Source organism: Paracoccidioides brasiliensis (genome assembly GCF_000150735.1).
Source record: "Paracoccidioides brasiliensis Pb18 unplaced genomic scaffold supercont2.6, whole genome shotgun sequence".
Classification (NCBI taxonomy): domain Eukaryota; kingdom Fungi; phylum Ascomycota; class Eurotiomycetes; order Onygenales; family Ajellomycetaceae; genus Paracoccidioides; species Paracoccidioides brasiliensis.
In genome coordinates, this window is record NW_011371363.1 from 161348 (window position 1) to 177147 (window position 15800).

The 15800-nt window shown below is 41.4% G+C and overlaps 4 protein-coding genes across 4 annotated transcripts; 3 read left to right on the forward strand and 1 right to left on the reverse strand.

Moving 5' to 3' along the window:
• Positions 1-4257: 4257 nt before the first annotated feature.
• Positions 4258-4932, reverse strand: PADG_05149 (uncharacterized protein; the record flags this gene model as incomplete). Its single annotated transcript, XM_010762312.1, has 5 exons — positions 4258-4396; positions 4506-4596; positions 4663-4692; positions 4765-4791; positions 4869-4932. 5 exons carry the CDS (start codon positions 4930-4932, stop codon positions 4258-4260), a joined length of 351 nt encoding a protein of 116 aa, XP_010760614.1.
• A 948-nt stretch (positions 4933-5880) lies between these two features.
• On the forward strand, positions 5881-8232 carry PADG_05150 (uncharacterized protein; the record flags this gene model as incomplete). Its single annotated transcript, XM_010762594.1, has 2 exons — positions 5881-7014; positions 7087-8232. 2 exons carry the CDS (start codon positions 5881-5883, stop codon positions 8230-8232), a joined length of 2280 nt encoding a protein of 759 aa, XP_010760896.1.
• A 1403-nt stretch (positions 8233-9635) lies between these two features.
• Positions 9636-10661, forward strand: PADG_05151 (uncharacterized protein; the record flags this gene model as incomplete). Its single annotated transcript, XM_010762595.1, has 2 exons — positions 9636-10158; positions 10327-10661. The coding sequence occupies 2 exons, from the start codon at positions 9636-9638 to the stop codon at positions 10659-10661; spliced, it is 858 nt and encodes a 285-aa protein (XP_010760897.1).
• A 948-nt stretch (positions 10662-11609) lies between these two features.
• PADG_05152 (uncharacterized protein) lies at positions 11610-14504 on the forward strand (the record flags this gene model as incomplete). Its single annotated transcript, XM_010762313.1, has 12 exons — positions 11610-11746; positions 11802-11860; positions 11941-12127; positions 12294-12423; positions 12489-12702; positions 12761-12857; positions 12982-13021; positions 13102-13209; positions 13356-13755; positions 13828-13992; positions 14066-14186; positions 14306-14504. 12 exons carry the CDS (start codon positions 11610-11612, stop codon positions 14502-14504), a joined length of 1857 nt encoding a protein of 618 aa, XP_010760615.1.
• Positions 14505-15800: the final 1296 nt, after the last annotated feature.

The following is a 15800-nucleotide window of genomic DNA, read 5'->3' on the forward strand; positions in this document are numbered from 1 at the left end:
AATGATAAAATAGATATGTTAAATGATAGTATTAGAGTATGATGTTGGATATTCAGCTGCTGAATAATATAGTCAGACTAAAATGACATTATTTCAGTAGTCTTGAAGTCATTTTGAATATTTTGAGCTTTAAAAGCTTTTATATACACTGTAGAATTGTTAGGCTCAGCGCCCGACCGAGCCCGACCGAGGCCCGCTGCCCGGTTAGACTCGACGTCGGATTAAGCTCGGCGCCCGATTAGGCCTAATCATCGTCACGTGACCACGCTACCATGCGTTATTAATCCAGGCAAGGCCCAGCACCATCTTTCATCACATCAAGCTTAGTATTTCGTTATATAGCAGTTAGCAACGCAGAGAGTTTCCTTCTTATGCAGCTCACATTCGCACCCTAACAAGAATAAGCTTCTAAGAAATCAATTTTAGAAAAAGTATTGATTTCAAGCTGCATTTGCTATTAGACTAAACCATCATATACTCACTTTAAAACTAAACAAATCCTCATATCTAATAAGTGAAAAAGATGTGATGAATGAGAAGGAATGCAATGACAGATAATCATATTATTCTTATAGATTTGATCAAATTTCAAAATAAGATAACTGCTATACTCATCCAGGATAAGAAAAATAGAACTATTAATTTAATATAACTTTACTTCTAGAATAAATACTTATGTAAGTCATTTAAGGCCTATTTCATTAGTAGTTCAGTCATTAGAACTAACATCAAGTACCAAGTCTCTAGTCATTTAAAAGGCCTTCAAACTAGCCTTCTTGCAGATTCTAATCTTTGAGAATGATATATAAAAATAGAGCTCATTCTGATGAATTGACTGACTCAATTACAATTACTCATTTCTGATTTCCAGACTGTAGAAGCTTTGCCCAGCTATAATGCTCACTACTAGTAATAACTTTAGTAGTAGCGCAGAGTCTCATTGCAAAGTCAGTCTCATTAACATTGTATATCTTCTCTAATAGAATTTTATACTCAGCAATTGCATTCTTAAAGATTTTAAATTAAGTTTAAATAATTTTTATATTTTTACATTTAACTCAATCATGATTATAGTGTCTGGAGTAATAGGTCTGAAGTTTAAGACAGTATACCACTAGATTTGATACTTAGTTCTTACAAATACAGGGGGGGTAGTGGTGGAGATGATGAAAGTCTATATAGTAAAAAGATAATTACCTGTATTTTTAATGAATGCTAGCTAGAGAGGAAATCTTTATTTAGCTTGATTTAGCATTTATTCAACTAGTCTATTCACTTCAGCCTGGGCTAATTTGATTTAATTTATATATAGATTCATGTGAACAGGTCAATCATTGAGTTAATAACATAGAGTAGATAATAACACATCAAATACCACATACAGCTTTATAGATTGAGGAAATTTCTTACTTTTTTAAAGTATTTATTACAAGTTTAAACCTTTTCTCTCTCTCAAGAGAATTTAAACTGTTTTTATTATAAATTGATGATATAATTGCATATTGAGATGAATCAGTAGTTAAATTAGAAGATATTTTTGAATTGATATTCTGCTTATTTAAATGTTTATTTCACTTGCTTGAAAATTACATTACTTTAAAATATTAATAAATATAAACTTTAGTTATTTTAAATATAATTATAAAATTTAATTAAAAATATTTTTATAATAATATATTTTATATTATTATAAGTAAATTTAGTAGTCAATAATAGTAATAATAAAATATTTTAATAGTAAAAATAATATACTTATAAATAATTTTTTAAAATTTAATTTTATCTTTTTATCTATATATTTTATATAGATAAATAATAATATTAAAAAATATTTATATAAAATAATAATAAAATACTAATTAATAATTAGTAAAAAATTATAATTTTAAATAATTATAATTAATTATTTAAAAAAATTAATAAACTTTAGTATTTTAATTTTTTTTATAATATTAAAAAGTTTATAAATAAATTAAAGTTATAATAATTAATATTTAATAATAATAAAGAAATATATTAATAAATATAAATAATCTATTAAATAATTTTAGTACTATAGATAAAATTTAATTAAATTTTAAAAATATATAAATTAATTAATCTTTTACTTTATTAATTATTTATTATATAAAATATATAGCTTTTAAAGTTTTAAATAGTTATAATTACTATTTAATATATTTTTTACTTTATAAAATAAATATTTTATTTTATATTATAATTTTATTAATAAAATAATAATAATTATATTTTATATTATTTTGAATATATTTTCAATTATTATATATAGAATAAAGCTAGTTAAAAAAGAATTTTAATTTGTAATTAATATTTTTCTTATATTAATATAAGATTCATAAACTTTAAAGAGAGAAATAAAATATTTTTTACTATTATTTTATCTTATTTTATACAATATTTATAATTTTTCAATATATATATTTTTAGATCTTTATTAATAATATATATATATATATATAATAAAAAAAATTTAATATTTTAAACTTAACTTTTTAAGACTTATTAAATAAAAATTTTTAAAAATTATTCTATGCTATATGAAATAGTACTTTATAAAATAGAATATTAAGATTATTTTAAAACAACTGAAATTTACTTATTTCAGTATAAGCAACTGTTGAAAAGCTTGAATAAATAATTGAATACATTATTAAATATCTCTGTAAAGTCTATTACTTCTACTACAACATAAGAATCACATTGTAAAATCAAAAAAGTGCAGCTTTAATAATTATTTCTTATTGAAAACTTTAATAATTCAAAATAAGAAAAAAGTTGTTATTGAAAACAAACTACTACTTATAAGAACAAGAATTTAGTCAACAGCTTGAACCTTGAAAAGAAAAGACAAAAGTGAGACAAGGCCTTAGATCTATTTAATAAGAAGTATGCTGATTAGATATATATTTTTTTTTTAAAGTATGAGATATCATACAATCTTACTGCTTTGTGAATAAAAATAATCTTTATTTTTCAAGATGAATATCATGAGTTCAATCCTTCTCTTTATTTCATAGAGTTTCTTTTGTTTTTATTGCCAGTTGGTGGCATTTTGACGCGTCAAAGTAGATATGTTGATAAATTGGATACAAGTTTCAATTTGGTGTCCGACTTGGGTTCTGACTGGTTGGGAACTACGTCATGTAACTAACTAGTTAACTATTTAACTTAGGGATAGCTAAGAATCTCCTGAGAACCCTGACAAGAAGTATATCACTGCGATGTTGTTCTGTTTCAAGCAGGGTTCTACCTAGCCTGCCTCTCTTTCTTCCTTCTTGCCCGACTTTCTACATACAGAAGGGATGTGGTATTTACATGACACAAACATGCGTCAAATCCCACGGTCTTTTTGTGAAACTGTACAACGGACACACATACATTCGATGTGGAAAAGGGATTAAGAAAAGGGTGTTGGGGATGATGGTGTATGTATGTACAGAAAATGTATTTCCCTCTCTTTATATCTGCCATTGGGAGCATTACATTATCACCAGTGCAATCATTGGGATTTTATGAAGTAGCTCGCTCTTTGCTCGTGAGGCCAGCAGAGGTTGGTGTTGAAGCCGTCTTATTTTTTCGCTGGCCATTCATAAATGGATTAAAACGCACCATTCCCTGGTGACTCTACTCTCCCATTCTAAACATTCCAGATACGATGCTCCGTGAAGGCAATTTTAGCCTTGAGTACGAGCTTGAGTATCTCGAGTTACCAATAGACACCCTTCCGTTCTGTCTTTGGTTAGAAACCACGCTTGGAATGGGTAATCACCATGATGCTCCCCTCATATACACACAAGATATCGTATGGAACCCCTCGGAGCTATCTCTCCTTGTAAGAACCGAGTATCAGAAAAACAAGCGTACAGCATCATTGACCCACAGGAGAACTCCTGACGTTGCTGTTTCGAAGGACGGACCCCTGACAAGACGTTGCGCCAAAATGTGAAGCAAGATAACATATCTTGATTATTCTTCTATATAGATATGATTTAAAAGTGAACAAAAGTTGAGTAATTCCATCCCACAAACGCCAGGGTCAAGAAGCCTCAGATTTGGGAGGTCTAAGGTACATACAAAAATATTCCCCTCAGCCTCACGCCAGGTGAAGAATTGTCAAGAGTTGTCGAAGTTAGATATCCACCAACAAGTGGTTCCTGCTCCCATTAAAATGTACAGAACATAAAGTGTGGTATTGTGGTATAATAATGCGTAGCCACCAGATACACCTCCCTTATCCTATGATACATGAGCAAGTTGACATCTTAATCGTGCCGTGGGCGGGGATGATATTGCCGGGGAATCATCATTGGGGCCCCTCGAGCTCTTGCCCACACCTGGTTGGAGTTGAGGTGTCCGTCTGTTCGGATAACGCTTCCTATGGACATAAAAAATCTGTTTGATAAATGAATAGAATTAGGGAAATATCTTTAAAGTAAATGATAAAATGTTGGGGGTGTAAAGGAAGCGGAACTATATCTATATACCCGAATGTTGCGCCAGAACCGATCATATATTTGCCCAGGGTTCGCATGACGCCATTGGGTCCGGCACCGTATTGAAAGATCGCAACAGTTCCTGGAGAGATATCAGCCTATTTTGATCCGATTGCTTCAGGGTAACTACTCTAAATGTAATACGTACCCATAATGAAGCCCATGATCAGACCAACCGCTGCAAGTTTCAACTGTTAGAAATTGGGAAGGTTGGGAAAGAAAACATGTTCAACCAGAATGATGCACATACATCCACCCATCATAGCTCCCATTTTAACTACATGACAAGTCAGTCCAGTCAGGCTCTAGCTCTAGCTTCAATGGGTATTTCTCATGCAGCAGTGGGAGACTGACACTTGTCAAAGGCGGAGGGACCATGCATTCCACCCCCACCACTTGCAGGGATCACTGGCGGCATTGTTGCTGGCGGCTGATACGGCCTGTTTTGAAAACAGAACGGAGGGCCCACGAGGAGGGAGGGACTATTCTTGCACGCAAGAGATACGTGGATATGAACAGAGCTTCGGAATGCTTCAGCTTTTGCGCTTCTTCCTTGCCTGGTTCGTTCGTTCGTTCGGTGAAAGCTTGAAGCTTACCTAAGTTAAAGTTGCCATGCGGGAGCTGACTCAGCATCATAGTTCTTTATTATGACTAACCCCTTCTGGACATTCGTTTCGCTTATTGAGAGACCAGCGCCTCACGTGACATCCCAAACGCTTGACCCTTTCTTGGATGATTCTGTCCCATTCATCAACCTTCCTCACTGGCCAACGGTGCGTTCCAACTCCCTTTGACCAGGTGCATTTGTTTTCTAGCATGATTCTTTGGTTACAATTGCCTTCCTCATCTGTTTATGACATCTTGCTGTCTCCTTCGTTGCTTTCTGCGTCTGCTGCTGTCGCCCGACCCGCATCTTCAAGAGCCACGCGATATCAACCGCTCACTTCGACGCTTCAACAATGACCTTGACCTTGGCTGTGAATTTCTAGGCTCGTGAGTGTTTACCATGTTCATATTTGAATCGCCAACCATTGCTTTTAAAACCCCTCGTAGACGTCTACCTGTTATTTAAGTTCGGAAAGAACATCGTCGTCACTTCGGCACTCTCTACCGACATCGCTAACCTACTGATCCCCCCCCCCAAGACCAACGATCTCCCAACCGACCCCGCATATTAACCACCTTCCTATCCTCCATCTGTGCACTACCTGAAACTCGTTATGCTTGTTGCAGGACGCTGCTTGTTCTGAGGCTGTCTGTGTCTCGCGTAGTGTTGACTTGCGGTTTAGAAAGTGCAGAAGGTGCGGCTGATCCATAGCGATTGACAAATTTGACCGTGGATTGTGTCCACAGCCGTTGCCCATCCATGACTGCCGTGGCGTCCCCACCAAGTGTGCAATCTGGGCCTCTGGGATGGTATCCTGCTGTTAACGGTGCCAAAGGAGCGCTTGCCCATTCAAGATCAGACGAAGGACTACGCATGTTTATGCCTCGGAAAAGTGTCCAACGAACAAACTCTTCTTCATCTCTAAACTCAACTTTATCTGCGACATCTACAGCATCGGCGAATTCGCAACACAGTAATGCTAGCCTCGTATCCAACGAGTCGGGATCTGCACCGTCTAAGAAAAAGCCTTACAAATACAGCTGGTCTAATTCCAAGGCCGAACCGGTGTCCGGGGTGACGAATGCTAGATCCCAGACTGTATCTGCACCACCCTCCGGAACCGCAGCATCACCCGCTATGTCTGCTTCTCACCAAGCTTCCCCACTGCTTTCATCTCCGCACGCACTTCAATCTCAGCAAAAAAATGGTGCCCGCCTCGCTAATGGGGGAGGTCTTCACTGCGATCCTCCGGCCATACTGAGTTTATTGCCAATAAATGGAACTTTTGAAAAAAAACAGATAACAGTTCCCTATTTTCCTGAAGTTCTCCGCGTTGGGAGGCAAACAAATGCGAAAACGGTCCCTACTCCCATTAATGGTTACTTCGATTCGAAAGTGCTCTCCCGCCAGCATGCAGAAGTTTGGGCTGACCGGGCAGGAAAAATTTGGATAAGAGATGTGAAATCATCCAATGGAACGTTCGTCAATGGCCAACGTTTATCTCCGGAAAACCGGGATTCCGAACCACATGAACTTCGGGAACATGACACACTTGAGCTTGGAATTGATATCGTTAGCGAAGATCAAAAATCAATTGTCCATCACAAAGTTTCCGCAAAGGTGGAGCATGCTGGAATATACGGCCCGAATATGAACATCTTGGATTTGAATTTTGGCGACATTGACCCAACTGCTGGGGGAGGCCTTCTTCCTCCGTACCTCAGCCACCCCCTTTCACACATGCGTGGCAGGCCAGGAAGTTCTGCTTCTATTGGTAGTAATCGCAGCAACCAAGGAGCTGCTGGAAACCATATGGGCCTGCTGCATCAGCAACGACAAATGAACTACTGGCTCTCTCCCATTTCAATTGAGCAAGTTGTGAAAAGGCTATCGGTAGGTGCTCGACTTTAGAAATCCGCTAGGCTTTTATTTCTCATATACCTAACTGACCGTTACTCCCTCCAGACTGAAATGAAAAAAGCGAAGCAACAAGCCCTCGATCTTAACCAAACCAACAATTTTTTGAGCCACTTGGTCAATTTCGAGACTCTAGAGAAGGAACGGCCCAAACCCTCACCCACAGAGAATCACAACGGTGGGCGTTTGTTGAATGGACGCCCCAAGATGCCGAAGGTGGATCAGATATCTAGATTTTCTGATCCACCCGCACCTCCACCACAGCAGCCCCTACCCGAAAAACCTGATGCTCCATCTCGTGGTATCCCAGATTCTGTTCCCCAGGCAAGCTTGAAACGATCAGACACAGAAAAGCCTAGGCTTCCTATGACTTCGCCAGTAATTCGCGAATCAAGCCAGATATTGTCCCTGATCGAGGCGTTGGCCAATGCCAAAAAGGATCTTGATGCACAAGGTGCCCGGGTTAAGGAACTGGAAGATCTTTTACTCGAGGAGCGAGCAGCCAGAGAACAAGCTGAGGAAAGGGCGCGAAACCTGGAAGCAAAACCCTTAAATCAAGACGTAAGATCGGAAATGGAAGCAGCATTTGAACCCCCCAGTACTCCGGACGACAATACTCTTGTGATTGAGAAGGATTCCGGCATTGATCCGTCCGAATTAGAGTTGTCGAAGCCAGCTCCCGATTCAATGCCACCTCAACCTAGCAAACCGTCATCTGACTTGACTTCCCAACTGCTGCAACGCCGCCTCGACAATATGATTGCTGAAATGGATGAAATGAGGAAACAAATTGTGATATATAAACAGTCTGCGCAGAAGGCCGAGAATGAGGCGTCTGAGACCCGCAAAACCCTTGCACAAATGATAGAAAAGATTCGAAATACTCACACCGAAACACCCCCACATTCGCCAGCGGAAGCCACCAGCATTGGTTTGGCTAATAATCAGACGAAGACTGACATCCTTGTCGATAGCTTTAACAAGAACCTTGATCAGCCCAATTGCCAACGCTATGCCAGCTCAAACTCCCATCAGCTCGATCTAGCAAGCAAGGAAGTCTACGAAGCTTATGTTAAACAGCGGCATAAGAACATGTTGAATCAATCAGTACCCTACGCATCCATGCTTGGCGTGGTTTTACTCGGTGTGGGGATCATGGCCTATTTAAATGGATGGCAGAGAGGGGATAAATGATGAGCTCTACTTCTGATTGCCTTCTCTTTTCCCATTTACTCTTTCTGCCGCAACCGGGTGCTGGATTATCAGGATCGACGACCTTCTTGAAATCCGACCGTGGCGTGTACAACACGACCGTCTTCGTTCATTTTGCAGCTTATTTTCTTTCTGATGTTTTTCCATTTACCTTCTTCCAATCTTGTAGGGTTTGGTTATTGCAAGCAGGTTTGGCGACTCATTCGACTTCGGTTCGGAGTATTTTCCTCATTTCATTTCTTTTTTGTGTGCCATTATCGATTCTCCCTGCTGTTTTACTCCCCAATTTTTTTATTATTATTTCATACATTAACATGCCCTGCACCAATCATGTAAACTTGGTATGTCAGGCCATGATGACGAACTTGTCCTCTCTTGAACAGTTCAGGAGTTAATAAGCTATTTTCACTTCTCTTGAGCGAGCTATATATATTTTTGTTTTCTTCGTTTTCTTCTTTTTCAGTTTTTCTATCTCCACCTCAATTGAATCTGAGAAGAACATTCTTCTAACCACTGTCTCTTATGTCAACGATGTTCCGATATTTCCGTCTTTCGTCAATGTTTCTTGATGTACATGGTTCTTCTCTTTAGCATGCACTTAAAATCCGGCTACGTTTTTGGTTGTTTATGACTTGGGGGAGAATTAGTTGAAGAATGCGGCGAGAAAGAATTAGTTGGATTTCCAGTAGTTATCGGATAGTCAAGAGAATCTTTGATTAGATCATCTACCACCAGACATAACTCCTAGCGGTACCTCAACTGGGTATGATGTATCAAATGAGCATCAAATAGGACTACCTGTTTTCTCCACCTTTTTTTGGGATTATGCTCCTGTATCTATTCAGGAATAGCTTTCTCGAGTTGAATGCAAGGATGAAGCTCCCCCCTTGGTGGTTGTACATGCTTGCGGGCATTGCTGAATTAATATGTGCACTTGTGATTGGCCGGAACAATGCTCAAGTTGTTGTTGTTCAGGTTGGATCTGGATTTGCCTCGACATGTAGGAGCGGGATGGTCTGGAACCCAATGACTGGATACGATAACCCCGAGACTTATGCAGCTAGTTGGCAGCTAACACGGTTCCACCATGCAGCCCGTTATGGCGACGGACATAATGCTGTATGAAGAATAATGTCTAGCAGTCAGCCCTTAGCATTGCTCATGCTGAATGCTGCTGTAAATAAATCTACCCAGACATCCCGGTCGGTGTCTGTTGCTCCCAGATGTCCCTAGGCTGCCATCATTTGTTTTACATACATTTTAGGGGGTTCTCAGAAAGGGCCGAAAGGACACGCGACCTGGTCACTAGAATTTCTATAAGAATCCATATAAAAGCAGAAAAAACAACTGCGAAAACCGGACAGAAAACGTCTGAGAAACTTGGAATGGATTCAAACAACAACATCCCCACCTATGTCTTCCGAGATATCGTCGGGACCGATATTCTGTCCCCTATTTCCACTGAGGTCGTCAATCATATCATTTCCAACCCTCCATTCGTTCCTATCCCGGGGCTTTTCAATTTCCGAGACCTCAGCCATCCGCTCATCACGCCGCCACTCCTGAGGCAAAACTACATCTTCCGCTCTGGCATGCTTTCATTTCTTGAGGACGAAGGGAAGGTCAAGCTTACAGCTGGGCTAGGAGTGAAGAAAATCTTTGACTTGCGGTCTGCGCCGGAATTGGTCAAGTTTCCATCTCCGGAGATCGAAGGCGTGGAAGTGCGGTGGCTGCCCACCGTATCAGAGGCAAAGCATTTTCATGTAGCTGATTATGAAGTCGGGGATGCCGTCGCGGTAATGACGAGGATGTACCAAAATATTCTTGTTTCTCATGTGCCCATCTATACGTCTGTGTTTGAACATATAAGGGACCTCCCCGAGGAGCCTTTCTTCTTCCACTGTACAGGTGAGACACATGTTCCCCGTGGATGCTTTATTCGGAAGGATTTTGTATATACATACAATCTCCATCCTCCTTGATAAATTTGCCTTCCCCCCCCCCCTTCCCCCGGCTCCCCAAACGGAGAACCTAGTTTGTGGCTTCGTCTCTTCTAACCTGGTTTCACTTGCACAGCTGGAAAAGACAGGACGGGTGTTCTAGCAGCTCTTATCCTCCATATTGCCGGTTGCTCCCCTGACATCATTGCCGAAGACTACGTTCTCACCCGTGTGGGGTTCGAACCTGTCAGAGAAGTTCTACTTAAATCTCTACTTGATGGAACAGAAAATGTGGACGAGTCAGTGAAGAGAGGCGTGGCAGTCGTTGGAGGAGTTCCGTATGAAGCAATGGTGCAATTTCTTGTGTTTCTGGAAAGGGATTTCGAGGGAGGGGCGGAGGGTTATCTTCGTACCAAGTTAGGGTTTTCGGGGAAAGATATTGAGAGAATTCGGCAAAATTTGAGAGCCTAATGAGAGGAATGAAATCCTGTTTGGGGGGAGAGCGTTAAACGCACTTGAAGAGGGGAGGTTGTGGAAAGATTCTCTTCCACGTTGAAATGTCGCGGGAAATGGCGAAGATACGACATTGGGATGGTTTCAGCGGCATTCAGGACATGTCCAGTCGGCTCGGGTACCACGAAAAGCGCAATAACTCGAATGAGATACAATTTTTGTGAGTTACATGCTAATACAATGTAGAATGGATCCTTTTCTTTCCTTTCTTTGTTTCTTGTTTTATTTATCTTGCACTCCTTCGCATTAACAGAGATGCAGCAATTTGACTGTCAACCCGGAATATACTGTTGCAGCTTGTGCTTCTACGTAGCTAGATGCTATAGCCCTCTATTATATGCTGCTCTGGTACCTCACTGTGCAACATGCGCCCACAGGATTCCAGGACGTTTGGGATGCCTTCCACCTCGAAGAGCCGTATAGCACCCATCGCCCTCTCTGACCAAAACGACTTTATAAGAGACTTCGGAAATGCTCAGACTCACGGACTGAGCATCTATGAATCGTCCTGTTTGCTGTCGCTCACTCTCCCAATTGTCGACAAATATACCTGTCGGCGGTGTTGCAATGCCCTGGATTGCCGCTTCCACCCAAGGGCAGGCAATGCTTGCGGGCTGCTCATTCCTTTCGCACGGCATTACAGATCCATGTTGTTTATTTATCTTTTGATGTTTCCATTCTGTATTTTCTTTCCTATTCCTTTTTCCTGCTCTTCTCAAGCAGCCTCGTTTTCTCCTAGAAACTCGTTCATCTTGCATTTAAACATATCCTAGAAAACACTTATAACAAGGATTGCCCCCAAGAGGTACTGCTTCTTCCGTGTATACCTTTTATCTTCGGATCACTCTTAGCATATAATTTTCTTATTGTGCTGTAACAGCATCTTCCGGCATTTTTACTGTCGCAATGCAGTCGTTTATACTGCGACTTTTTGGTCTGGCATCGCTGCAGTATGCGCTGGCTGAATTCAATTTCTACGCCAATTACGATGAAGCTACGGCCGCAGAAACTCTTGGTCTATCCACCCGGTGCTTGTCTGCCTTGTATGTTCGGCTCATTCCTGTCCCCTCTGGATTGAGATCGTGTTAACGGATGAAGGAACCAAACTGTCGGCTGTGATGCTGCAAATGCGGCTCGGGCAGCAAATGGTGCTGATGGTGAATGTATTTACCTACCCTAATTTATCCTTCATTTCCTCTAATATTTATGCACTTGCTGACATACCGCAACTAAATAGTCTGGTTTAGGGATAATGTAACTTCGCTATGTACCGTGGAGTGCTCAAAGGCTCTTACATCTTGGCTCTCAGACGTCGATATTCAATGTTCCAGTGATCAGCTTGTCACCAATGGCCGTTTCATTGATCCTTATACGATCCCTCTGAAGTACGTCGCTGGTTATGATATGGCTTGTCTGCAAGACAGGTATGAACCCTTCGTCCTTCAAGTGACATGCAATAATTCTAACTGGCAGTAGTTTTAATAATTGGTGTTTTCTGGAATCCCAAGGCTGGGAGGGTATTGCCAATGTCGAGTGAGCTCTTTCCACCTGAGGATACTTTCATATATGGAATTGAGATTCTGACGATAGAAGATGGGGCGCCGACCTGTGTTATGGCGACGATCCTCCACCCAAGTGCGAAAAACAAATCTTGACGATAGACGCCGCGACTCCTGACTTTGAAGAGATGTCTGTGACCAATATGTACAGCGAGGATTTGGTAAGCGTTGAAAATTTCTTGTGCCGGCTGCAATGCTAGAGGAACTAACTTTTTTTTTTTTACAGTTTTGCAGTGAATGCTTTATGCTGATATGGAGACAACGACTGCTTTCTCCATTCCTCTCTCCTGGGAAATTCGCGGAGTATCTGTTTGACCAGTTCACTAAAATGAAAGATGTCTGCTCTCCAGACTCATCAGTTCCGATTCCTGAACCTTCTGGAGAGAATGAAACCCCCACGTCCGTTCGAAAACGAGCAGAAAATCCTTATGAAAACGCTGGTAGGATATCAGTTCACTCTCTTTCCTACCGCAGATTTAGGACTAATAATACCCGTAGCCACCCCACCTATGCCAACTCAGCCAGGATCTATCGGGGAGTGTACTTACTACTATAACGTGGTTGCTGGTGATACGGTTAGTTGTTCTCCCAAAGAGTGCTTCTAAAACAAATGTCTTCTAATTAGAATATTCCAAAGTGCATGTCGATTTCGTTAAACTTGTAAGTTGGTTAGACATTGATCAAAATTCGTTAAAAATCGGTTGTCTTACAATTTCTAGGGGAATATCTTTCCATGACCTTAGAAGACTCAATCCGCAGGTTAGATCCAACGATTATGATATTGGCTTTAAGTTAGTGTTTCTATATTTTGAATTTGCTGATTAGAGTTGGCGATACAGCTAGATAGGGACTGTTCCAACTTATGGGTAGACCATGCGATTTGCATAGGTCCTATTGAAACGTATCCAATTTCCGAAGATGGCAACTGTGGTGAGGAGTATGGGACTGTTTGTGAGGGATCAGAGTTTGGCTCGTGAGTTTCTTATATCATCTGAAACAGTTGTTCGGTGATGCTAATAAACGTCGTCTAGATGTGTAAGACTCAAAGTCTGAAGCTTAATACTGCGTTCTATTAACTCCCATGATTTTGTAGTGCAATTCAAACAATCGATGTGGACCTTGTAGTCTCGATGACTCGATTCCAGAAGAAGATGTCCCGATTGATCCTACACCTACTAATCCAATCCCAGACGACTCCATTCCCGAAAATGGCGGTCCTGCAGAGTCTAAACCTGCCAGTCCAGCTCCAGACAGCCCTATTCCCAGCACCACTCCTCCAAGTGATGTTGCTGATGGTCCTACCAGAAGTCCGATCCCCGTGGATCCAACCTCTGTCAGTCCCATCCCGCCAAAGGAAACAGGGCGCCCTGATAATAGCACATCAAAGATTAGTTTAGACGGAAAGTGCAGTCCCGATATCTCGTGTACCGGATCTAGTTTCGGCGAATGTTGCAGCATCAATGGCTTTTGTGGGACAGGACCTGGATGGTGTGGTAAGTATGGGCTCGTGATAAACCCTTTCATGGGCATTAAATTTATGTATTCTGAGAGCTGATGATGGCTAGGTCTCGGGAACTGTCTCTCTGGCGCTTGCCAGAAAGACACGAGCGGGATAAGCTTTGATGGAACTTGTGGGCCCCTGTTCCCCGCTAACAGGACTTGTGTTGGCTCAAAATTTGGCGATTGTTGTAGCACCTCTGGTTATTGCGGCACCGGGCCCGGCTGGTGTGGTACGCAATCTTCACCTCTTCTGCCACCTATAGACCTATTTCTGCACATTGTCCAGCGCTCACATACTTTTAGGCTATGGAAATTGCTATTCGGGTGCTTGTGATACCTCACTGGGTGGCGTGAGCTTGGATGGAACTTGTGGTCCAAAGTTTCCAGGAAATATGACATGTGTGGGGAGCACATTTGGAGAGTGGTAAGTGAAATAATGGATTTCTTCAAGATAAATGAGTTTGGTTCCTCGACATTCCCTATCCACTACAATTTTTATCGAGAATGAATGAAGTTGGCTAGTTTAACTGACACTCTGTCCAGTTGCTCAACGAGCGGATTCTGTGGAACTTCATCACGACATTGCGGTATTGCAACCTGCTATTCTGGAAAATGTGAAGCCAGTCCCAAGGATGGCAACAATAAGGACACGGAAGATGAGAACAAGGGGGAGAAGGAAAGGGAAGATAGTGATAGGGGAGATAAGAAGGAGAAGGAGAGAGCAGGAGGATGGTCGCACTGAAGACAAAGAAAAGGGAGGGAAGGGGGTAGACGGTAAGGATAAGGGCGAGCAGGAAAAGGGAGTGGGAGAAGGGGAGTCCAAGGACATGGACGTCGGTGGGATTAAAGATTAGGTTATAGCCAGGTTGTAGATTGTATTGTATTTTGGGAACATTGTCACTCGTTAGGGCTGCGCAAAATATTTCGAAGAGACGTATAGCCAAGCATGAGAATTTCGAATGAATGATGCGAGCAGCAACCTGGATAAGGCCAGGCATGGAAGAAGAAATCTATCTTTGCTGAACCTTTCATACCATTCATTCTGTTACTCTGTACCAATTCCGCCTTTTCCGGATAATCCAAGGCTTTTTGGTAACCACCCCTGGATCTGTGGTTCGCATTGCTGCCCAACCCCCCAGAATTCATTTTCCCGCATTTCTAATGCTCGGGATTAACCAATGGAATTTAATGGAGGGCCAATCCCAGAGAGTATTGGCCAACCAAAGGCTGCATCGTTAACTGTCCCCCGCTCACGTCCGACATCAACTTTTCCTCCAAACACCAAGGCACGAAGCGGGCAAACAACCATGGATGATGGATTCCGACACTCCACTATAATGACATGGATTCTTCGTTCCTGAGCCGGATTTTTCCTGTATTTCTCTGCTGCTGGCTGCTCCGCACATTCCGGGCCGCTTTTAGATTTCATGTGTGGTGGTGAGGATACCCAGCATTGATAAGTCAGGATGAATTAAAGGATGTTTTTGTTAGTAGGGAAGATTTAAAATTACAAAGAGGATATGAAGGGGAGATTAATGATGCTGTACATCCGTCCTCACAGAGATTCATTATCATGCACCAGGCAATATTAAAATACTTGGAACTGCTCGAAACTGACCTTCCGTATATCACACAACTACATCAGTGCGAGCAATGGATTCTCAAACTCCCAGCAAGAAAGACCTGCTTCCTACAGGAGCACAGATCCCCTTTCAGTCATTTCAACCGCCTGTCTTTCCACCGGAAGCGTGTAAGCTCCAGAAATTGACTCTGGCGTCCGATATAAGTCTGCCTGACTACTTGACTTTTTAACAAAACCTGCCCTGATTGAAGACGCTATCCCCTGATCCCTACCGACTGGGATTGAATCTCTCACCCTAGAGCTTTTCTCCCTACGTTACGCGGCTCCATTCCTATCACAGCTGCCAAACTTGAGGTCATTGACTGGATACAGCTAACTTATTGATGGGGTGAATTAAGAAAAGACGGGGGGGGGGAGTTCTTCAACGACATGCTTGCTGGTGTCAAAAGTGAGATG